Here is a 24,384-nt window from a genome sequence, read left to right as displayed (position 1 = left end):
GACATTCAGTCAGGGTTTACAAAACATCATAGTACAGAAACGGCACTGCTGAAGGTGACCAACGACCTTCTCATGGCCTCAGACAGTGGATATGTTTCTATTCTTGTCCTATTAGTTCTTGCTGCATTTGATACTATTGATTACAAGATTCTATTACAGAGACTTGAACACATTATTAGGATTAAAGGAACAGCACTAGAATGGTTTAGGTCTTATTTATCAGAAAGTTTTCAGTTTGTTAACGTTAACAACAAATCTTCCATTCATACAAAAGTTTACCATGGAGTTCCACAAGGTTCTGTGCTGAGCAATATTATAAGAAAACACCACATAAATTTCCATTGCTACACAGAAGATACCCAGCTGTATTTATCTATAAAGCCAGATGAAACTAATCGGGTAGACAAACTTCAGGAAAAAGAAAAAGAGATCATATTTCTCCAGTGTAAGCATCTCTACATTGGCTTCCTATAAAATGCAGGATTGAATTCAAAATCCTACTCCTCACCTGCAAAGCCCTAAATAATCAGGCCCCATCATATCTTACAGAGCTCATAATTCCATATTATCCTAATAAATGGCTTCGCTGTAAATGCAGGACTACTTGTGGTTCCCAGAGTCTGTAAAAGTAGAACGGGACAAAAGCCTTCAGCCACCAGCCTCCTCTCCTCTGGAACCAGCTCCTATCTACTACTCCTCTCAGAGTAGTGATCAGGGACCCAGACTTAACCCTACAAAGGCAGGGGTGATTGTCACCCTAGACTGGGCAAACATCCTTACACTCTGCTTATCTCCTCTCTCTCACCCCACTTTTCTTCTCCCCCTTCTCTCTTCACGACCCCTCTTTCTGCCCACCTCTTCTCTCTCCCCCATTTTTCTCTCTCTCACCCTAACCAGTACTATTTTTGTAATTTTAAGTATCAGTCTGGTAGAGATTAAGGCAACTTCCCCCAATATGTTATAATAATGATAATAATAATAATAATAATAATAACATAATTGCATCTATAAGTGCCAGTATTATTTTTGTATCTATAAATCTCAGTCTGGTAGAGATTAAGGCAACTTTTATACAACTCTCTCCCCCAATATGTTATGACAATAATAATAATAATAACATAATTGCATCTATAAGTGTCAGTATTATTTTTGTATTTATAAATCTCAGTCTGGTAAAGATTATAGCGGCGGTTGCAGCTGTTCTCTCTCTCTCTTATCTCCTCCTGTCTCTCCTCCCCACTCTTTCTGCTCAACTCTACCAAAAACTTAGAATTAAAATTCAAGTAAAATTGTAAATACTACTGAGGTTTGTTTTTGTTTATCAAAATCAATTGTGACAATCAAACTTAAAAGTTGCACATTATTGTTTAGAGGAATTTTTGGTGTCTGGCTTGAGACTGCCTTAGACTATTGTCTCTCTCTGTCTTTACCTGTATCATTACCGAAAAACACCTGCACTTCTAAATATCTGACTCTTTGGAACGCTGTCACGGAACATTCTTCTTTAACATCCTTGTTGCCGCAACATACAGAACGAGTAGTTCATGTTTCTTGTTTCTGTGTGAGAGTTTTAAATACTTTTCTGCTGCTCACTGTCTTTATTGCTGTAATTAGCAGACATGTCTGACTGAGGCACATACATTTTTCATACATTGTTTGATTGCTTCATAATGAAAAGATGTGATCAATAAAATACTGTGCAATGTAAATATAAATCATTACTTAATATTTAGAAATTGCCTTTATGTCTTAATAGCTCATGCTGACATTTTCAGGGTCTGGAAATGAACACTATGTTTTAATGTTGCCTTGGCTTTGTGTTTTATAGTACATCGTATATAGTATAGTATAGTATACATATTAAATGCCAACTTTAAACAAACAGCATATCTGTTAATAATTCTCATTAAAATACAAATTCATGACTAGCAGATCTACTGCAAACTATATGGCACAAACCCCTGGTTACAACTGTCATCTGTGAACCAGTCAAACATAAAGAGCAGCTGAACTGAGTTCAAGACTGAACGAAGACGAATTAAAGCTCTAGCTTATCCTTAGGTTTCATTTCTTTCAAAGTCTACATTACCGCCTGACATTGCTCATATTTGTGTGCAGAATTTAGATTTGTTCAAGTTTTAAAGAGCAGGAGTATAGTCCTGCAATGTCCACCCAAAACACATTTATGGTCTTTCTCAACAATAACATCTTAAGTCTAAGAAAAAAACACCAGTTAAAGATTATGTCTAAAGATGGAAAGAAATGCGGATCTACTAGTATGTACCAGATTGTTTGTTATCTACTAGTAAAACAAATGTCATATTAGTGTGGGGGAAAACATAATTTAAAGTCAACATGCACATGTTTTGGTCAGATTTTTAGTGTTACAGGAAAAAAATTTCATTATTCATTGTGCAGTGGATGTCCCTGCTACGGTGGCCCTGAAGTGAAAATCACAACGCCAAAAGAAAAAACACACAACGGAAAGGTAGTGGTCTGTATCACGTGGTTCTCGCCGGAAAATTATAACATGACCAACATGGGGGTACAGCCTCTTCTGGTTATGGCCATTACACTCTGGAGCTAATAATAAAAGTATAATACTAGAGCCCTCTATTGGCCCTAGACTGCAATAACATTTAAACAGCCACTTCAGGACAGGATTATTCCAATATGTCTGTGAAGATTCTCATTCATGCAGGGGCCTGTTTCAGAAAGCAGGTTAAGTGAAAACTCAGTTTGTTGCCACAAGGCAATACAAGGCAAGTTTATTTGTTTAGCACATTTCAACAACAAGGCAATTCAAAGTGCTTTACATAAAACATTAAAAGCATTGGGAAGAAACAGATAAAACATGTTAATGTAGAATAAGACAGGTGATAAAAGTTACAGTGGAGTATAAGAAATGCATAGATAGTATTTACTGAAAGGCAGCGGGAAACAGAAAAGTCTTCAGACTTGATTTAAAAGAACAGAGTTGCAGCAGACCTGCAGTTTTCAGGGAGTCTGTTCCAGATATTTGAAGCATATAAAAACTGAACGCTGCCTCTCCATGTTTAGTTCTGTCTCTGGGGACAGAAAGCAAACTTGTCCCAGACGACCTGAGAGTTCTGGATGGTTCATAGCAAAGCAGAAGATTAGAAATGTATTTTGTCCCTAAACCCTTCAATGCTTTGTAAACCAACAGTAGTATTTTGAAGTTATTTGACAAACATGAAGCCAGTGTAAAGATCTTGGGACTGGATTAATATGATCTACTTTTTTGGTCTTAATGACGGCTCGGGCAGCAGAGTTCTGAATTAACTGCAGCTGTCTGATCTGGTTTAGGGAGACCTGTAAGGACACTGTTACAGTAGTCGAGCCTGCTGGAGATGAATGCATGGATAAGTTTTACCAAAGTCCTTTAATCCTTGATATATTCTTTAGATGATAGTAGGCTGACTTAGTCATCATTTTAATGTGGCTGTTGGAAGTTGAGGTCTGAGACCAGGACTTCACCCAGATTTCTGGCTTGATTTGTGGTTTTTTTAACATTACCGTTTGAAGGTGCTAACTTTAAATCGTTCTTCCTTGGCTCCCAAAACAATTATTTCTGTTATTTCCTCAATGCATTTACTGTGCTTGTATTGGACCATAGTCCCAAGGCGATATTGTTATATAGATGCGTGTGTCTGCGTAATTATGGTAACATATTTTGTTGTTTTCCATGATCTGAGCTAGTGGGAGCATGTAGATGTTGTCAAGTCAAGTCAAGTCAATTTTATTTCTATAGCGCATTTACAGACGGCTGAGCCGCACCAAAGTGCTTCACTAGAAAGTGCTTAAGTGCAATAAACAAAGAATAATACAATAGGTAAAGTAAAGCAAAAAAGAAAATCTAAAAGGTAACCAGGGAACACAATGCACTGGCACTTTAAAAAAAAAAGGAGACACTAATCGAAGGCTAGTGAAAAGAGGAGGGTCTTTAAATGGGACTTAAATATATTCAGAGACTGGGCTGCACGGATGTGCAGGGGGAGGCAGTTCCAGAGTCTGGGGACCGCTACTGCAAAGGCTCTGTCCCCCCTGGTTTTTAGCCTGGACCTGGGCACTTCCAACAGCAGTTGGTCAGCTGACCGTAGTGCTCCGGAGGAGATGTGGTGGTGGAGAAGATCCGACAGGTACGTGGGGGCCAGATCATGGAGGGATTTGTAAACAGTCAGTAGAAGTTTAAAATCAATGTGGTAGCGGATTTTGCGAGGAGGGGCCGCAGGCGTGTGGCGCAGGTAAGCTGGGATGCCTGACAGCACGGGAGGGGGAGGTTTGGTCCAATCTCCTGGTTCGGGTCTAGCTGCCCGAACCATAGGGAGATCTAAGTCGCGGATGTTAAACAGGGCTTGACGATCATAGCACAGTAGGGCAGGCACATCCAGATAGATGCATAGGGCTGTAACAAACGTAAAACAGAGCGCCCGTGGAAGACGAATCGCCGAACAGACTGGCGCCATCTTGCTACATGTGGGAAGGCTGAATGTTGAACAGAAGAGGCCCCAGAATTGAGCCTTGGGGAACTCCACGTGTTATTACCTATAGACACAAAGTAGTCCCTTTCTTTCAAAAAGGATTCAAGCCAGTTTAATAATGTGCCAGATAGTCCCACCCAGTTTTCCATTCGGTCTAGTAATATGTTGTGATCTACTGTGTCGAATGCAGCACTAGGATCAAGTTAAACCAAGACTGAAATTTTTGCCATTGTTTAAGTGGATGTCATTGAAGACCTTAACAAGAGCCATCTATGGTGTGGTCTAAAGCCAGACTGGAAGACATTAAAACAGTTGTTTATTGCCATGAAGTCGTTCAACTGCCTAAAAACAGCTTTTTGAATGATTTTGCTCAGAAGTGGGAGGGTTTGATATTGGCCTATAATTGCTCATTAGAGAAGTGTCCAAATTGTCCTTTTTTAAGAGTGGCTTCAAAACAGCAGTTTTCAGGGCCTGTGGGAAGACTCAATGTTTGTGTAAGGTGTGGAGGGTGTTGAAGATGCCACCTCTTGACCCTGCTGTATCCCATTATCAAGGCTGGCCTGGGGTGAGATGGTTCTCCTTTCGGGGTTCCAGGCACGTTGTGTTATGTTTTCTTTCAGTGGTGATTCCTCTTGTCTCTTGTCCTTGGCAGGGATAACAGATGAGTGGCGCAGGAAGTAAAGTTGGTTAGACTTGAACAGTTTTACTCCTGACTTGTTTAGGCAGAGTCCATCTACCTTAAAGAGATGTCTGCAGTCTGCGGCCCTAAGCATCTCAGAGAAACATTATCTGATCATATAGTTACCTTGGATGGCATTACCTTGGCCTCCAGCTCTACTGTGAGAAACCTTGGAGTTAAATTTTGACCAGGACATGTCCTTTGACTCACACATAAAACAAGTCTCTAGGAGAGCCTTCTTTCACCTGTGCAATATCAAGAACATTAGAAACATCCTATCTCAAAAGGATGCTGAAAAGCGAGTCCATGCATTTGTTACTTCTAGACTGGACTACTGTAATTCATTACTGCTAGGATGCCCCAACAAGTCTGTGAAAAGCCTCATGTTAATCCAAAATGCAGCAGCACGAGTTCTGACAGGAACTAGAAAAAGAGATCATATTTCTCCAGTGTTAGAATCTCTGCATTGGCTTCCTGTAAAATTCAGAATAGAACTCAAAATACTGCTCCTAACCTACAAAGCCCTTAATAATCAAGCTCCATCATATCTTACAGAGCTCATAGTTTCATATTATCCCAATCGATCACTTCGATCTGTAAATGCAGGACTACTTGTGGTTCCCAGAGTCTATAAAAGTAGAATGGGAGGTAGAGCCTTCTGCCACCAGGCTACTCTCCTCTGGAACCAGCTCCCAGTTTGTGTCAGAGAGGCAGATACCCTCTCTACATTTAAAGTTAAACTTAAAACCTTACTCTTTGATAAAGCTTATAGTTAGAGCTGCTCAGGTGTTTAATAAACCATTTCTTTATTATGCTGCTATAGACCTAGACTGCTTGGGGAACTTATATCATGAGCATCTTTCTCCCTCTCCCGTTCTCTCCTTCTCCCTCTCTCTCTCTCTCTATCTCTCTCTCCTTCTCCCACTTTTTCAATCTCTCTCTCTCTGCCTCCATGTATCTACATTACATGTCACTAACTCTGTTTTCTCTCTCTCCTAGTATATCTGACCCCAGAGCTGCAGGATCCAAACCCGTCATTATTATTATTATTACTATTATTATTATTAATAACATCATTGTATTTATAAGTGTCAGTTTTCACTAATTATAAGTATCAGTCTGGTAGAAATTAAAGCAACTGTTATACTACCCCACTATCCCCCGATATGTTTACAGTACATGTCACTAACCCTGTTTGTGTTTTCTATCTCTCCTAGTGTATCTCTGACCCCAGAGCTGCAGGACCCAAACCCGTCATTATTATCTCATTATTATTATTAATATTAATATCATCACTAATAATAATAACAACATAATTGTATTTTTTAATTATAAGTATCAGTCTGGTAGAGATTAAAGCGGCGGTTGTAGAACTGTCCTCTCTCTCTCTCTTCTCTCCTACTGTCTCTCCTCCCACCCTCTTTCTGCCCACTTCTCCTCTCTTCCCCATTTCTCTCCTCACCCCAACCGGTCGAGACAGACGACCGCCAGCAACTGAGTCTGGTTCTGTCAGAGATTTCTTCCTGTTAAAAGGGATTTTTTTTCTCTCCCCCGTCGCCAAGTGCTTTGCTCATTGTGGGATTTGTTGGGTTTTCCCTGTAATATTGTTATATTGACCTCACTATGTAAAGTGCCTTGAGACAATGTATGTTGTGATATGGCGCAATACAAATAAAACTGAATTGAATTGAATTGAATTGAACTGGGCACTGAACCTCAGAATTGAGCAGAACTGGCTTTTTGAAACCAAAATCCCTGAGTTTCATTCAACTCTGAGTCAGTTACTATTGCCACATACTCCATGAAGCTAACCTGGGGCCTGTACTACAATGCAGGATTTGCAGTTATCGAGGTAACTTCACGTTTAACTCTGGGTTTTCTGTCCTAGGAAGCTGGTTCCCTTCTTACCTGGGTTAATCACCATGGTAACTGACGCTGAACTGCTAACCTGCTCCGGAGGAAGTTAAGTTCCAGATAAGAGATCAAAACCTGTCAACAGCCAAACTACTGAACATTCGGATCACTGGAAACCAGTCATCAATCTACAGGATCCTGGAGAATGATGATGGTTAAGAGTGAGTTAGTTAGTGAGTTACTGTCAAATACTAATCATTTGATAGTCACGCTGACTAATATCAACTAGTCTGTCCACACACAAACCCCCGAAAATACTTTTGACATGAAGCTGTTTCATACAGAACATTTTATTAAGGGAAGCAAGCGAGATGAAAGTTTTCCATCATCCCTGAGACAAACATTATCACATTATGTCAAATGCATTCCAGTACATAAACAACTGTCTACACAGTCATAAATCAAAATCTATTTTACAATTTTTAACCATGATCATCTACACAGTGTAGAATTTTTTTTTATTCTTTTCAAAATAGATCACTCTGCCCATCTTGTGTTTACAGAGTGTGTAAAAATAGAATGGGAGGCAAAGCTTTTAGCCACCAGGCTCCTCTCCTCTGGAGCCAGCTCCCAGTTTGTGTCAGGGAGGCAGACACCCTCTCCACATTGAAGGTTAGACTTAAAGCAGTTAGAGCTGCTCAGGTGTTTACTGAACCATCTCTTAGTTATGCTGCTATAGGCCTAGACTGGAACTCCCATCATGAGCATCTCTCTCACTCTCTCTATTATATCACTATGTAAAGTGCTATTTAAAGACAATGCATGTTGTGATTTGGCGCTACACAAATAAAACTGATTAGATCCGACACAAGACAGGTGATTTGTAAAATGTTAACTAGTGAATGCCATTTTAACTTTAACTCCATCAAAAGACATGGCACCACCATACTGGCTGGTAAAGAAACGTTTCGTCCAACACAAAGCCGTTCCAAAGGGTAACAACACAACACAAATGTAATTACAAACAGTAGTTTGACATCTGCATTTCCCACATATAATAATATATATTATCTGTGAGTGTGTGTGCGTGTGTGCGTGCGTGCGTGCGTGTTCATGCGTGCATTTGTGCCTATGCGGAGCTTCGGTCCTAACTCCAAACAAATAAGTCAAGGTAAGTCAATGAAAAGAGAGAGAGAGAGAGAGAGAGAGAGAGCTGCGTGCCATAATCAACCGTTTCTGCAAAGTGTCTCCACTGATCTAGTTTTGCTCTGAACATAGTTATAATTATTAATTCTACTTTAATAACTACTTACCATATTGGAGTGTGAACCAGATAGTCACTGCATCACAATGGAAAAATCTCACTCGAGTCGAGATTTAAGGACAGAGGATGTTGCACAATGTACAATGACTGTTATGTTATTACCTATGAGGCAAATTGTGATTTGTGAATGTGGGCTATACAAATACATTTTGCATGACTGATTGATCAATCAAAGCAGAGTTTTTTATGTGCAATTGTCAATATACCATAAACTGATTGAACATATTGCTTCATTCCTAGATAAGCTGCTGTACCACACCCTCCACCAATATGCTGACAAACATGTAAAGCACTGCACATAAAAATTCTTGAGACACTGCCTTCCAGAAGTTGGAACTTCATTAAAGGATGTCATTTCTCACATCACACTTCAGTGAATTTCTCTGGGTTCCTGCATCACCACATTGCGGTAGGTGGGGGTTGAGCTCCCCATGGTGGTAAAAGAACCCACCACACTGCCTTGAGAGCCAGTAGATGTGCTGTAAAGGAATCCCTGAGAATCAAACTTTTTGGACAGTCCTACTGCCTCCTGGACCACCTGCCCTTCACTGCTTGTTGGTTCTCCAATCACCAGGACTCTCTGAGATCCGGAAGACCCTCTTGGTTGTAGAGTGCCTCTCTGCACGAGGCAGGTCTGGCTCCCTTTCAGCACTTTCATTTTCCCAGCAGGGACCTTGTCCTCAACTACCATTAAGGTCTGGGAGTCAGCAAGGTTACCAGTGTGGATCAGGTTGGAATTGCCCCCCTGAAGGCCGCTCTTTTGTACCAGCACCATGCTGGGGCCCTGGTATTGTCCACTAGACATCACTGCCTGGCCCTGAACGACCATGCCTGGGGCAGGTCCAGTCTGGGTGCCATTAATCAGTACCATGCCCTGCAGGTTGGTGGCTGCTGACTCAGCCAGCAGCATGGTGTTCTGAACCTGTGGCTGGATGATGTAGTGCATTGGCTGCAGCACAGGTTTGGTGGCGTAGTACACAGGCTGCTGCTGTTGTAGCAAGAGCATCTGGCCTTGATTTACCATCTCTCCTTTCTCTGTGGCCATGCGTTCTTTCACCATATTATAACGCTCAGATGTATCCCTGACCACAGTCTCTTGCATGTTGGAGACAGTCGACTGCAGCTGGGTTGGAGGGGGAAGCTGCGGTGTACTCACCAAACCTGATACTGAGGACTGAGTATTGATGGAGGCATTAGGCAGAGGAGTGAACACTTGTTTTATTTCAGTTGGGATCGGCTTGCCTCTGCACACCTTAGCCAGGGTTTTAAACTTTGGTCCAAGGTCATCAAGGAATTGTGTGTCATTGTCAGACTCCAGGAGGCTGCAGCATCCCACTGAGCCAGCAGAGGAACCCTGGCCCTCATAGTCATAAACCAACAGACTGTCCTTCACTTCAAGGTTCTCATTTCCATGAGTCAACTTCTGTTCAAAAGTCAATAGAAAATCATTACCATGATAAAAGTCATATACGATTTGACTTTTTATTAATGGAGTAATAGATTCCCCCAAGAAAAAAATTAATAGAAAGAAAAATTCAGTAGAAACCCTGAGAATGCTCACATCCCTTTTGTTGTCGTGTTAACAAGAGTGATCTGAGCTTAAGTGCTCATTTAAGATAACTAACTCCAAGCCTACTTTAGATTACAGAAAATAAAAGGTTTTTAAAATATTATATTTAAATGAGTCCTTACCCGAGTGTAGTACTGTCCCAGGATGTGGTCTGGCAGAGCCATACCATCGTAAATTCCTCCACCTCCTCCTAATTCTTTGTCTTCAATCTCAGGGTAGAAGCCACCACCACTTGGCGGGTTCATCATCCCCCAGGTTTCTCTTTGATGAATGACCCTGTTCATACCATCCATGGAAGCGACTGATATCGGATAATAAAAACTTTCCATGGGCGCCATTGTTTTGCTGGCAACTCCTATACCCCTGTTGACCATATTTCCATCTATTTGTGATGGCTTGTTCACCAGTGGAACCTCCTATAATAGGCCAAGGATCCGAATGTTAGAACATATTCGGAAACTTTTCTGCTGCCTCATGGCCAAAATGAATGCAGCTTTCAAGCAGACATCATCTCAATAGCAAGTTACCAGTATAAATGACATTATTCCTGTCCTCACCAGTGAAGGTATGTGTTTAAAAGGTTAATGCGTTGGTCTTACCGTGTTCACTCCCGGGCCCTCAGTGCGATAGTTAATGAGGTGTGATTTGGTGTCGAAGGGCATCTCAGCAAAGCCCCCTGACAAACCTGCAGCCTGCCCGCATTGGCAGAACAGCAGCAACAGAAGAATGACTGTAAAAACAACAACAAAGTTTTAGTCTAACTTCCCAAAGTGTAGTGTGGGGACTACAGTAGTATCATATTTTGTCTTGTAATATAGAGCTTGACCAATTTAAAGCATAGTGCTGCAGTTAAGCTAATAGTGAATTGTAATAAAGAATATAAAACGAAAGCTATCTGTCTGTAGTGTGATTATATTACTTTGACATGAATCTAGTAAATTCTTATAAACTTATCTACTGTCTGAGATAAACCCACCTCACCACCTGTGTGACAGTGGTGCCTGCAGACAGTGAATTGCAGCAGCAGCAGAGGGAGGAGGACAGGGGACTGATACTGACTCATGTCTGTTCTTCTTTTTCTTTAAACTTCACTCTGGAATATTATTTATTTTACTGACATTCTCAGTGAAACTTGAGATAATAATGACTTTGCTGAACTGAACATTAATGTGAATACAAAATACAAAATATTTAATATTTAATACAAAACATATGAAAGTGGAAATTAAATAAAATCATAATATGGAAAAATATGAGGGGGGGAAATCATCTGATACATTGCAATATTCTCAGTGAATAATGTGTTAATAATTTTATACAAATTCCTCCTTTTACTAAAGATTCCTGCAGGAATCAAGGTTACTATTTATGTTCATTGTAGAGTTAATTGTTCAGTGCTGTTATTGTTTTTATGGGAGGCTCTTAATGCTGGACTGGTTGGCCACCCCTGGATTATTAGATTCCATGGCTTTAGTTTTAGGTAATATACAACACTGAGTGCATGTTATAGACTTTTGCGGATGGAAACACAGCAATGCTTAAATTTCCAGGTTGGGACACTCAACAAAGCAGCAGTTGGTGTCGATCACCAATACCCAAAATCAAAGCAGTCTACAACCGTGCTTGGGATGTAGTAATCGTCAAATGAATTACTCGTTATTCAGTTCACATCCTCTCTGTAAAGGAGGTTTGAATGTAGCCTACCAGCCTTCACGTCATAAAATCCCATCCCCTCTGTAAAGGAGATTTGAATGTAGCATACCAGCCTTCACGCCAAAATCAACCCTACATCAGAATAAGCATCATGTCAAACTTACACGCTAACAGCAGCAGGCCTAGGAATAGCAGTCCGATGCCGGCAGGCCCCAATTCTGCTCCTTTGCTGGGGTCAGCATTGCCGCCTTTTTTCCCACACACCACTCCATCCTCACAGGTACAAACTCTGACCTTCACTTTTTGTGGTTCTGGACAGGCCTCACCCTGCTCATCCCTTATAACAAGTTCCACTTCATAGAAACCAGGCCACAAGGACTCCTGGACCCTAAGGATAGCAGCAGTATCTGAAGGCAAAATGAAAAACTTATGAAGCATGATTTACTAGGTAACAGCTAATAGGACACTGGGTTCTGGGCATTCTGGAAGTTCACTGGTCTTAGATGCACTTAAGTGTTCGATTCAAGTACAGAACTTTGATTGCATGTAATTTCCTTCTTTTCCAAATTTCTGTCCCTTTCTCTACTGTACTGTGAAATAACTGTAATAATTATTTCTGCTTTTCCATAATTTAAACATCAGAAGTTAATACTGAGAGGACATTTTTAAGAGCAACTCAATGCTACCTTATAATGTTGCAGTGATATAAAAGTGTACTCCAGGACCTGTGACATCACACTGGGTGTGAGCACACTTCTGACTTAACCCTACCACACCCATCAGTTATGCTAGTTGTGTTTAAAAGTGAAACAGATTTGAACTATTTCATATATGCAAGCAAACAGTACACATCATTGACCAGTAACAATAAAATTCTGAGGGTTAGGGTTGAATGTTCCGAGCAAAGTAAAAAAAAACTTAATTTACAAAATAAGATGTACTACAATCACTTTCAATCATATTACATTCTATCAGTACATCTGAACAGTCACCTCAGTGTCTCTTTAAAACAATAGTACTTTCATGATCTTAAGCTGCTTAACACTTGCTTCAAGCTATCCATATGCAGACGGCTGAAGTATTCTCCTCACCATTGAGATGCTCCACCTTCCATTTGCCCTTAGTGCCTTCCGGAACAATGAAGAAGTCAAAAGGAGGTCCGTTAGGGTATGTGTCCTCATCTTGAGCATTCACAATAACAGCATAATCCGTGGTACACATGGTCTGCATGTTACTGGTCACGATGGGGCAGTGGTCATTTAAATCTTGAACCTGGATGGCTACAGTGCCAGTTGCTGTTGTGCTGGGCATGTCTGTTAGAAAAAGATAGATCATTCAGCATTTTTTCATGTACCTGCCCCTTTGTCATACAGAAGTTCAGAGACAGAACTGGCTACCCTGCTAATGATGTGTTCAGGTTGATAATGATGATAATTTTCTCCTTGTTTCATTCTTGTGAATTTAACTTCTGCAGTCTTTGTGCAGTCTGTACAGATGTTAGATGTAGCTGAATGTGCTTATGCTACAACTTGCATTCCCCAGGTTATTTGACTTACCTCATGTCAAACTTTTTTTACACAAGAAACAGAACATTTTGATTTGCTGCAGATGTTAATTAAATGTGAATATTACACCAACAAACTGTAATGGGACAATTGTAGTAAAATGTTTTGTCTATGTTCCTGGAAGGGGAAGGTCTATTTTGCCATTTCTCAAAAGCAGGCGTTTTCAAAGTGTGTGACTATGGACCTCTCCTCATACAAGGCTTGTGTGTGTGGTTAGCAAGTCAGTGTTTTATGTTTCACATGATTTTTATATTGTAAGGTGTATGGAGGAAACACTGTTGACTGTAGAATCTTCTTGCACAGTTTAGCCTTTTATGTGCATTGGCTATCAACATCTACATTTCAGAGTACTAGCCTTAAACAGTAAGTAAAACATCTGTAGATGCAGGAGATATACATGCAAAGAGTGTACTGTACCTTCTGTAATGCAGAGTACTTGAGCGATGTATGTCCCATTGACCAAGAATGGAGATTCTCTGTCAGGCATCTTGTTCAGTTTGATTTCAGCTGTCTTTGGGTCGATGGTTAGCCAGTTGTCAGGGTCTGAGCCTTTGGCATACCTAGAGAAGAGATACACTTTGTCAGTTATTATTATTATTAAGTGTAGTGAGATGATATTATTTTAACTTTAGAGCCTTCCATGTGTATGTGTATGTGTTTGTGTATACACTGACCTGACATTCTCAGCTGGTTCCCTAGTGTCTCCATCTATTGCAGGATAGTGGGCAATAACATCATTAATATTTATGGAGTGACCTCCTTCTGAGATGGGAATTGATTTCACTTTAGGGTCGAAACTTGGCCCCTCAGGCTGATTCTTCACATTGATTTTGATTGGATAAGTTTTATATTTGGTCCCACTTTGCCATGATGATCCTCCAGACCCACCTCCTGCACCACTTCCACTTGCACCAGATGATCCTCCTGTCGCCCCTGCACCCCCTGCTCCTCCCCCCCCCCCTCCTCCACCTGCTCCACCTCCTCCACCTGCTCCACCACCGAAATTTATACCAACTCCAGCATTTCCCGCCGATCCATCAAAAAATGAAGCATTGTTTCTAACAATAAGTCCCAGGTCAAGGTCCTTCACATCCTCATAATTCACAGCCTGTAAAATAGCACAAACAAACACGAAGAACACACATTACAAACAACAAAACTGGTTATTTAGATTTGTCGATATTGGCCCAATAAACTGAGAAAAATGAGGTCTAAAATATACTAATACTAAGGTAATTTTGCATGGATGAGAGAGATTATAGAATTAAATAAAACAAATATGATGGTGTAATGGGTAGACACTAAAACAGTTAAAGATTAGGCCTATGTTTTGCTCAACAAATATGCTCAATATATGGATGAATAAATTCCATTGCTTAGCTAAAATGCCAAGCATCACCAACCATTTACCACCTTAATGTGGTGGAAGGGTTTAAGTACACTCTTGAGAATTTACTTGAGTGGGTTCAAGCCACCAAAGTATATTTGACAACTAATTTTTGGAACCACGACAGGGAGAATCAAATTCTGTGGGAAACACTGCTCATGAACCAATTTCTATTGCAATTTCAAAGAGTTTAAACAACACACCACCACCCACATGGAAAAGTATAAGTAATATATAGAGCATAGTGTGATAAGGAACACTATCAGAAACAATTTACACAAGAAAATGAAAAAAACAAATAAATTGTTGATAACATTTTCTATGAAGCCCCTATCTTTAGTGCATCATGATAGCATTCATAGTGCATTATAATAGATTCATAATGTTTTATAACTGTCCTCATAAACACACAAAATGCATTCTGATGCACTATCAACAATCACAAGACCTTATAGATGTTGCCTATAATGAATTATAAATTCAAGTGTCTTATGGATGCTTTTGACTAGTTATAAATGAGAGGTTGAATGATAGATATATATGAAGATATAAGTCAAATCACTTTTTCTGTCAAGTATTATTTTTTTTCTGAGAAGTTGAACATGATAAATGTACTGTAGAACATTATATATCTGCTGCTGTATAATGCCCTAAATACAACTGCTACTAATGCTTTTGACACAGTTTGCAGCGCACGCTACTGCTCTGATTCTTGTCGGACTTTAAATATTCCTCGGACGCTTTTCAAACAATTTCCTCATCTTTTGAGCCTTGTGTCCGTCGGGACGTCTTCTTCGGTAACGCTGTCACTAGAGTTTACATTTTCTCTCCTCATTTTCTCTTTTATCTCGATCTCACGAACTGATGAGCTGCAGATGCCCCACCATAAACAGAGCTGCAGCCGGCTGCTTCTGCTACGCTCTGCTGTGTGCCTCATCCTAACTTGATGTGGCTGTAACTCTATTCCAGCCACATGATTGGTTCAGCACGGCAGTGTCCTCATTATCATTGGCTGTTCGTGTTGTCTGTCAAAACATGGACGGAAATTTTGCAGTAATTATCGTTATCGTTTTATCGACCAGCCCTAGTATGAATCATTAAAAGATGCATGAAAATATATTTCACTTTACTTAATGCATACAATGAGGACCTATGATTCATAGAGTATTATAGCGTACTATGAGTCCTTATTACAGTGGATTCTTCAGATGTGTATATGTAGTCATTATGTACAATAAACCCATCAGTCAACCTCTCGTTTATAACTAGTCAAAAGCATTCATAAGACAATTTAATTTGTAATTAAATTATAGGAAACATCTATAATGTCTTATGACTGTTGATATAGTGCATCAGAATGTGTGTTTATGAGGACAGTTATAAAATATTATGAATGCATTATAATGCACTAGGAATGCTGTCATAATGCACCATAGATATGGGCTTCATATAAAGTGTTACCAAAATGTTTAGCTGTCTGCTGGTGTCAATATTCATACACAAGGATCAGACATTGAGGCATTGATTTTGGAAGTGTCACGTCTCCTTTAACTGTACATACAATTGCTCAGTTCTTTTCAAATACAGGTTTTTTCTTAATAAGTATGTTGAAATTTCCATTTTAAAAATATGCTCTCCAATTTTTAGCCAGTGTTCTGGTGTTTGCCAATTTCTGGTGATAGTCTAACTTGCTTCAAGTAAGATTTTTGAGAGGTACAGATCTTCTCTCATGACCACATTTGAATGTTCCCAAAGGTAGATGACACAACATGTATTTTGGACTTCAAATCCCAGAATATTTTGATAGTTGCATTGATGTTTTCCAAATATGAAGCTCTAGTGTAAGTTCACGCCCTGGGTCTGGAGCTCTCACAGCTTCAAGCCCCAGTCAAAGATTGTGCTCTGCGAATCACCAGATGGATATCAGCTCGTTAGAGCTTAAAATAAACGTATTATTCAGCTCCTCAAGACAAGCATGAGAACGTTTCTGCCAGCTCTGCTCATCTTACCGCTGCCTCCCACTCATCTGAAAATATCCTCACATCAATCATCCAGTCTCTGGTAAATCCAATGCTCGTCTCTATTTTCTGGAGAATGCCCAGGCCTCATCATTTTCCTCAGCAATGGTTGTATGTCTATACCCACACAAGTTAATTTCTTTAATCATGTAGGGAGCATGATCATGGCAATTAAATTAAATATAAAATTTTGAAGTTAATTTCTTTGATCATGTACGAAGCATGATCATGGCAATTAAATTAAATATATAATTTTCTAGTCTTAAAAACGACTCAAAGCACATTATTCCATTCACACACATTCATACAGCTCTTCTATACACTGCATCATCATTCACACACTGATGGCATAGTTCAAATTGCCCCAACAGCATTCAGACTGGAGGTGCCAGGGATTGAACCACTGACCCACTGGTTCGTGGACGACCCACTCCTTCTCCTGAGACACAGCCACTCATTACCACAGATATCACGGATACCACAACAGATACTGTATATTTGTTGTGAATTAAAACTGCAGTACCTTGTCGAGCATTAGGATGCCTTCGTTGGTGTTTGGATCTGTTCTAATGCTGAAGTACCCAGCCTCATTGCCTTTGATGATTTCAAACACAGCTTTCCAGTTGTCTGTGCCTTCCTGGTCCAGGTCCTCTGCTTTGATTCTCATCACCTCCACACCGTGTTCATTCTCATTGATGCTGCCCTCGTACTGTAAGTAAAGCATATTATGAGACGAAAGTAGGGATGTGTCCGATCTGATACCGATCCTGCAACCTTGAGTATCTGCAGGTACCAATCCGATACTAATCTGATATAATCTTTTCCCCACTCTTAAAATTAAATATTAATAATGCATTGTCCAGGATGCACTTTGCTTAACCTAACCATCTAAAACCTTACACTCAACTGTAAAACAAATAACATTTTTAACATAAAAATATGATGCTGGAATGTCGTTCAAGGCTTAGTAGATACGTAAATAGGCAAAAAAAGTAAAATTGGTATGTTTACTGTAACGTATCGGATTGGATTTTACTTCTTAGTTCTTCCAATAACCGATCCAGTCATTTTTGCCAATATCGACCAGATACCAATATGGAATATCGGATCGGGCCATCCCTAGACGAAAGTAATACAGTTCATTCCAGTGTTGATTTTGTTTGATTTTAATGTGTTGTGTATTCTTTTCCTTTTCTCTGACTAAAAACTCTGGAAACCCTTGAGGAAACCATTTAATATTGCACCCATATACATTATAACATGTTGATATAGAACAGTGAAAGAAAACTACCTCCACTTTTTCAAGGGTCGGAAGGTTGTCATTGACGTCAACTACATTAATGGTAACAGTGCCTGTTCCACTCCTTCCCCCTTGTTTGCCATTAAGGTCCTGACCTTTCACACTCAGAGTGTAGTGATCCACTGTCTGAAATTAAAGAATTATTACAAATTGACAAATCAATTTTCTGTCACTTTTTCACAGATAAATCCACCATTATTTTGTCAGAGTCAGAGTCACACACCATCTAATGTAAAAATGAATGTTGAAATAAAAATACTGCACCTCCCTGTCCAGGAAAGGCCTGTTGACGTAGATGGTCCCATCATCGGTCATATAGAACATGTCATCGGATGGATCCTGAGCTATAATGCTATAAGCTATCTGAGAGTTCTCAAGCCCTGGTTCATCAGCATCAGTTGCAGTGATTTTCATAACTGAAGTCCCTGTAAATAATAAATGGACTGTATTTTCTAGAACTTTTCAAGTCTAATTGACCACTCAGAGCACTTTAGAGTATAAGTCACATTCACATTCATACAGCGTTGCTATTTGCGTCACTTTATCTGTCACATTCAAACACTGCAGAATGAGCCGAGGCAATTTAGGGTTAAGTGTCTTGCCCAAGGACACTTAACCCCAAATTGACTAAATGGACACTTCAGCATCCGGACTGGGGGAGGTCGGGATCAAACTGCCGACTTTCTGGTTAGTAGACAACCATCTCTACCTCCAAAGTCACAGCCGCCCATGAATATACACAGAATCAAATGAAATCATGAATGGTATGAGTCATCTAACTGAACAGTGGATGTTTCCACCATAGGCTGCACTCAAACAAATCAGCATTTAATATTGATATCATTAATATTAATATTAGTTAATATTGTCCAGCTCCACATGATTGGAGAGCAAGTATTGTGTAGGCAAAGCACACTCTCGTTTTAAATTCCTCTCGGAGCATGTCAGGGAGAAACGTTGATTATAAAAACAGAAAAGAAATCCTTTTGGAAAGAAAAAGCTGGGATGATGAAGGCATAAAATGATGTTGACTGTAAACTTTGTTTTGTCTGCACCTTAGGTTTTTGACGAAACACAATAAAATGGCACCGCAAACTCCCAAAACCATAATGTTTTACTTTATACATAATGAAACCATGTATTATTACTTTGCCATAAAAAAAAAATGAAAATTGAACACAAGCAGAAAGACTTACCCGCAGAACTGTGCTCATCCACCTTCCCGCTCTTGATTACACCAAACTCTGGATCATTGTCATTTTCGTCGACAACCTTGATTCGTATGGCAATATTTCTCTCTACAACTTGGCCCTTATTGTTTGTTGCAACACCTGACAGCTGAAAACAGCAGGATATCAAAACTCAACTATTGTCATCTTTATCATCTTGTCTTTGCAGGTATATTCACAAATATTAATCATCTCTGCCATTGATGTGTAGCAATTCTTGCCAACTATCTCAACATTAAAATTGAAAAGCAGAAATCACTGAATCCCTATCTGTCACAGATCACTCACATTGTATGTGTCAATTTTCTCCCTGTCAAGCTTTTGGGTGAGACGGATGAATCCATTTTCAGGGTTTACTACAAATAAGTCAAAGGGTTTTTGATTTGCACCAATGCCTTCCAGGGAGTACCGAATAGTTTCATTAGCCTCAAAATCTGATCGAATCTGAAACACAAAGCAGATTTCATTGCTCCAGGAACAAACAAACAAGAACAACAATAAATACATATTTATCACATACCAGAGCACCCTGCAGATCCATGAATATCTTTGTGGAGGACAGTCCCCTTTTAGTCTGTTGCAGTAGTTCCTTCTAGTGACTGGTGATGGTTATGTATTATATGTAAGAATTACACATTACTGAAGTCTAAGGGAAATTATGTTGGTTTTAATTTTGGGGCTGTGTTACTTGATGTTTAAGGTGAGTGTGGAGGGTAATTTTCCATCTTGTCAGTCTAAGGTGAGAACTGTTATGAGGTGCATTTTCGGATAAAATGAAGTAGCTGCCCTTCCCTTACCATATTTTCACTGATAAAAATAATAACAAACAACCATAACAATAATTACAATAATAATTCATTAAATGTTCTGTTTTTTTAAGTGTTTGTGTTTGGGCTGTTTACCTTTTAAAACCTGCTCTTTATAATCAAACACATTCTTGGTGCTACAATTTATTTTTTTCTCCCTGTATTATCCATACCAAAATTAAGTATAACTAAACAAATAATGATCCCAAATGACTCCTCATGCAACAGTACAGTCCAGTGAATATGTGGGTCCCCCAGTGAAGACATAGATTCTCAGGGCAAGCCTAATGTTCCATCTGCCAGCTACTGCTTCAAAGAGTTAGTGGATAGTATTAAGTGAACTGAAGATCAGTAACTCACCTTGGCAATAAATAATTGACCAGAGTAGTCTACATTTTCCTTCAAAAGCTTTGGAGGGAGAATCCATTCTCTTCTTTTTCTTAAAAGATTGTCTCCAGAGTTGGCCCTCATCGCAGCTACAGCCTGTGGATGGAAAAGAACAGATATGATAACTTCACACTGAGACTTAACCTGACGGATGAATCTATGCTCAACACGTGAAAAGTCAGCTGCTTAACATTAAATCCTAGGATACAGTTGTATCAAAGGTACCAAATTATGTATCAAATAGTGCATAATGTGAGAAACATCCAGTGTTCTGCTTTATATAGTTTTAGACAACCATTTGAAAGGTTCTGTTTGTTTTGGACTTTTGTTGGATTTTTTCATTTTACATATTTACAGTTTTCAGGGTCACAAATTTAAATGGTTAGGTTTCTGTATAGCAGAGTAATTATGATTGAGCTTCCAGAACAGCATGATATAAACCAAAGCATCTATCTTATTACATGCTATTGTTAATAATACCAGGTATTTTTAATCTCTTTCTAAATCTTTAAGGATTTTCTTTGCTCTCCTAAAAAAAGAAAGGAATAATGAGACATGAAAAAGAATATAAGCTAAAGTTTCAATTAAGTGTTAAAGAGTCAAATGTTGTGGTACTTTGATGATATATGAATTGAATACTGAATGCGCCGCCTTATTGGCGATATTACATATAATATGATAATGTAATATGTTTTGAATTGGGATTAAGTGTTAGTAAGTGTAGAATATATTTAACTAGTTTATCCATTCATTGTTCAGTTGGATTTGTTAGATTTTTTAGGCTCAGTTGGAATGTATGTCTGATGCAAGTCACCATTTATAACTTAGTTTCATAACTTCTCTCCATTGTGAACTGACAAATATTTTAAGTACTACCATGAATTGTGGGTTTTTTTTGTCTAAGCCAATGTAAAACTTACAGATTGCATTTAAATTGACATATAAATTACTTCATGTCTGGATTATGTTATATACTATGTACATTGATAAACAGTAAAAGCCTCCACAGGATGAAAAAGCCATCACAAGGGGCTCTTTGGACTCACAGTAAGACCCTATTTGCCTACAGTTACAATAAATAATTATTGTGAGTTCTACTGGCTGATTAGAGCTCTAAACAGTTTGAACTGATTTGACAAACTGCTGTCAAATCTCCATGTACTCAAGAGAAGGACACCTGCTAAATGATTGAGTGTTTCAAAACAAATTAAAGCTGCAAGCAGCGATAATCGGTCCATCACACCTCCCCACACATCGGGGCGTGCGGCGGCCTCGTGAATGCATAGCCTTTTATAAAATGTGAATCTGTTGGAGACCATGATATGAACAAATATATTATGTTTATTGAGCTGCATAATGTTTAGTGGTCGTACTGAATTTTATTTTCACTGAACTGCTGACGGGCACATTGGTCTGCCAAGTCGGGAGATATCATTGTTGTCAGAAATTCCTTTAAATTTCAGCTCGGGGGCTGATGTCAATCTTTCTTTGTATTCTACTGGAACAGATAATGTCAGGGCCTGTGTGTAAATACAGCCACTTGTGAGGCACTGTGCAGCTGTTTGTGTTCACACCCTACCACTCCCAGGACATTTATCTATGGGCATGTCAGACTAAGAGGGGAACTATGAAGAGAAGAAAAGAAAAAGGAGTGTCCATCTTTTTATGCCAAAACAACTTATGACTCACCACCAAATTTATGAAAAACCACTGAACACAAAGAATGTGCTGAGACAACGACAATGACTGGAACTTTTTGTATTCACTCTTCATCTTAGAAAACATTCATAAGGTTGCTGCTGTCCTTTTCACATAGTTATTCACTCATGAATCATTAAAATCGCAGTAAAATAAAGTGGTGATTAAAAAAAGAGCATGGTTAGGAGCTGGTTTTGCTCAGAAATCATACGGCCTATGGGAACAAAGCTGCTGTCCTTACCTGTTCTAGTTAAAATCAGCAACTGAGTTCCTGAGGAACTGGTTGGCCAGTATCTTGATAAACCACCAGACAAAATCAACTTACAGTTTCTAAACTCACAGTTCAAACTGTAAAAGTGGGAAAACACAGCAGGTAAAAGAGACAGGAAACTCTTTTACTTACCACAAACAGTAGCAGCACAAACACGGGCGAAGAAACCTGAATCATGACCACAGAACAGTCCTGCTATCTATACCAAATAAACCGATAGAGTCCAGGTGAGAGGTCCTGTCTGACTGAACTTATGGAGACAAGGAGAAGGCTTATGAAAGAGGGAGGGAGAGAGAGAGGGAGATCAGCCAGTCTGTACCTGCTTGGCATGTTTGGTATCATTATAATGAGTTCCACCCCCACAGTGTTCATTGCCTGTAGAATAAACTGCGTTTTTGAGTTCAAATCAGAAATATTGTTTCACAAATATTGTTTCATAGTATTATAAGACAAAATAATAAAGAAAATTGATGATCATTGTGGTTTTACAAGGCTATGTCTGTCAATAACCTATTGGTCACCATTGCCTGTATATTGACACTCACTTCTGTATTACATAGTCCTAAAGGTTTTTGTTTGCAATTCACTAAGGCTTGACTTTATCAGAATATATACCAGGGAACAATTTTATGCAGCTATTCAGTCCATCAAATGTAACACAAATGCACAACTTGTATATTATAAACCAAGGAACACATAATATGTTTTCTTTAGTTCTGATCTGGTTTTGTTTACACTGACATTTTGAAAACATAAATGGATATGAGGTTATGTGGACCGACAGGTATCATCTTGCATCACACTGAATCAGAGTCTAATTTTTGTGCCAAATAGACTGATTTGGCAGATTTGAACATTTCACATCTTGTCAAGTTCACATCCCTTCAAGCTTTGTCTACACCTCTAGAGACTGAGTGAAAGCTTTTCCCAACATTGTCAGAGTAGAGAAGGTAGATGAGTAACAGCCACAATTGTGCCTATCCCAAGCACTGTGTTTATGGTGTCACACCCAGAGAAGACTATGAGTAACTCTAAAATGAATCTTCATAAAAAATGTTGTGTTTGCCTCAATTTTTCTGATGACAACAAAAGTTGCAGAACCAGTTGCAGAACAAGACTTTTATAGGTCTGATTAACTGCACAACAATTTACGTGACTCCTACGACAGGTCTGGACCACTTGTAAATTCTGTGTGCGTATTTGAAAGAAAGCTCAACATACGAAAAAAGTTGATGAACAAATCTGTCCGTATGAACAGTTCTTGCATGAGGCCCTATGTTTCACTGAGATAATTAGGGCAGAGTACAATGACCTCAGTTTTATCTAAAAATTACAGGTAATCCAGGCCTTTATGTCTTAAAGACAATCCTGAAGTTTATAGATAAATAAAGCTGGGTGTCATCTGTATAACAATACAAATGTATGTGGATGCTTTCTGACAATTTTGCCAAAGGGAAGCATATATAAGTGAAAAGTATCCGTCCCAGCACAAAACCTTGTGGAACTCCATGACTAACTTTTATATGAATGGAAGAGTTGTTTTTAAATTAACAAACTGAAGACAACTTAAACCATTATAATGTTTTTCTGTGAAGCCCAATAATATGTTCTAGTCTCTGTAATAGAATGTTGTGATCAATGGTGTCAAATGCAGCACTAAGATCTAACAGGACGAGTATAGAGACATGCCCACTGTCTGTGGCCATGAGAAGGTCATTGGTAACCTTCAGCAGTGCTGTTTCTGTGCAATGATGTTTTCTAAATCCTTACTGAAAGTCTTCAAGCTAACTATTCCTGTGTAAATAATCACATAACTGGTTAGCATCAGATCAGCACTGTCAGTAAGTGTATGTTTTTAATTGTTTGTAGTGTTTACAGCCAATCCATTTGTTCAGATTCTGCTCCATCGTTCTCTTGGCTGTGAACAAGACCCCAAGACCTTCATTTGGTGAGCAGCTCCCTGCTGTCGCTGAACACTCTGGGCTGAGCCCTGCTTTCCCTTCCTGAGTTGCAGAAACCTTCTAAAATACATACTCCAGCATACATTCCTACAGTTCAATCAAGGAGGTTGGACTGGCCTCCTTATCTACAACAAATACACATTCATCACATAAGCCCCTTTCACACTGGCCAAAAAACCT

General features: G+C 39.2%; 1 protein-coding gene across 2 annotated transcripts; it reads right to left on the bottom strand.

Moving 5' to 3' along the window:
- Positions 1-7,369: 7,369 nt before the first annotated feature.
- Positions 7,370-22,531, bottom strand: LOC118318551 (desmoglein-2). Of its 2 annotated transcripts, none has more exons than XM_035648332.1 (14): positions 22,376-22,531; positions 20,248-20,370; positions 19,370-19,525; positions 19,049-19,190; positions 18,117-18,277; positions 17,844-17,978; positions 17,076-17,261; positions 13,822-14,255; positions 13,565-13,707; positions 12,674-12,895; positions 11,747-11,989; positions 10,529-10,659; positions 10,052-10,345; positions 7,370-9,782 (listed from the first exon to the last, which is right to left on the bottom strand). In XM_035648332.1, exons 1-14 carry the CDS (start codon positions 22,418-22,420, stop codon positions 8,730-8,732), a joined length of 3,468 nt encoding a protein of 1,155 aa, XP_035504225.1. In that variant the 5' UTR covers positions 22,421-22,531; the 3' UTR covers positions 7,370-8,729. The 2 variants fall into 2 exon arrangements, with proteins under 2 accessions (XP_035504225.1, XP_035504226.1); XM_035648333.1 differs by having other exon boundaries at positions 7,370-9,779.
- Positions 22,532-24,384: the final 1,853 nt, after the last annotated feature.

Source organism: Scophthalmus maximus, chromosome 7, assembly GCF_022379125.1.
Source record: "Scophthalmus maximus strain ysfricsl-2021 chromosome 7, ASM2237912v1, whole genome shotgun sequence".
Lineage (NCBI taxonomy): Eukaryota > Metazoa > Chordata > Actinopteri > Pleuronectiformes > Scophthalmidae > Scophthalmus > Scophthalmus maximus.
Note: the sequence above shows the minus strand (reverse complement) of the source record. Positions and strands in the feature narration are given on the sequence as shown.

Coding starts and splice junctions, on each gene's coding strand:
- LOC118318551 (XM_035648332.1), bottom strand. CDS start 22,420: ATGATTCAGGTTTCTTCGCCCGTGTTTGTGCTGCTACTGTTTGTG. Junction 19,191..19,369: donor AGAAAATTGACACATACAAT/GTGAGTGATCTG, acceptor TGCTGTTTTCAG/CTGTCAGGTGTTGCAACAAA. Junction 18,278..19,048: donor GGATGAGCACAGTTCTGCGG/GTAAGTCTTTCT, acceptor TATTATTTACAG/GGACTTCAGTTATGAAAATC.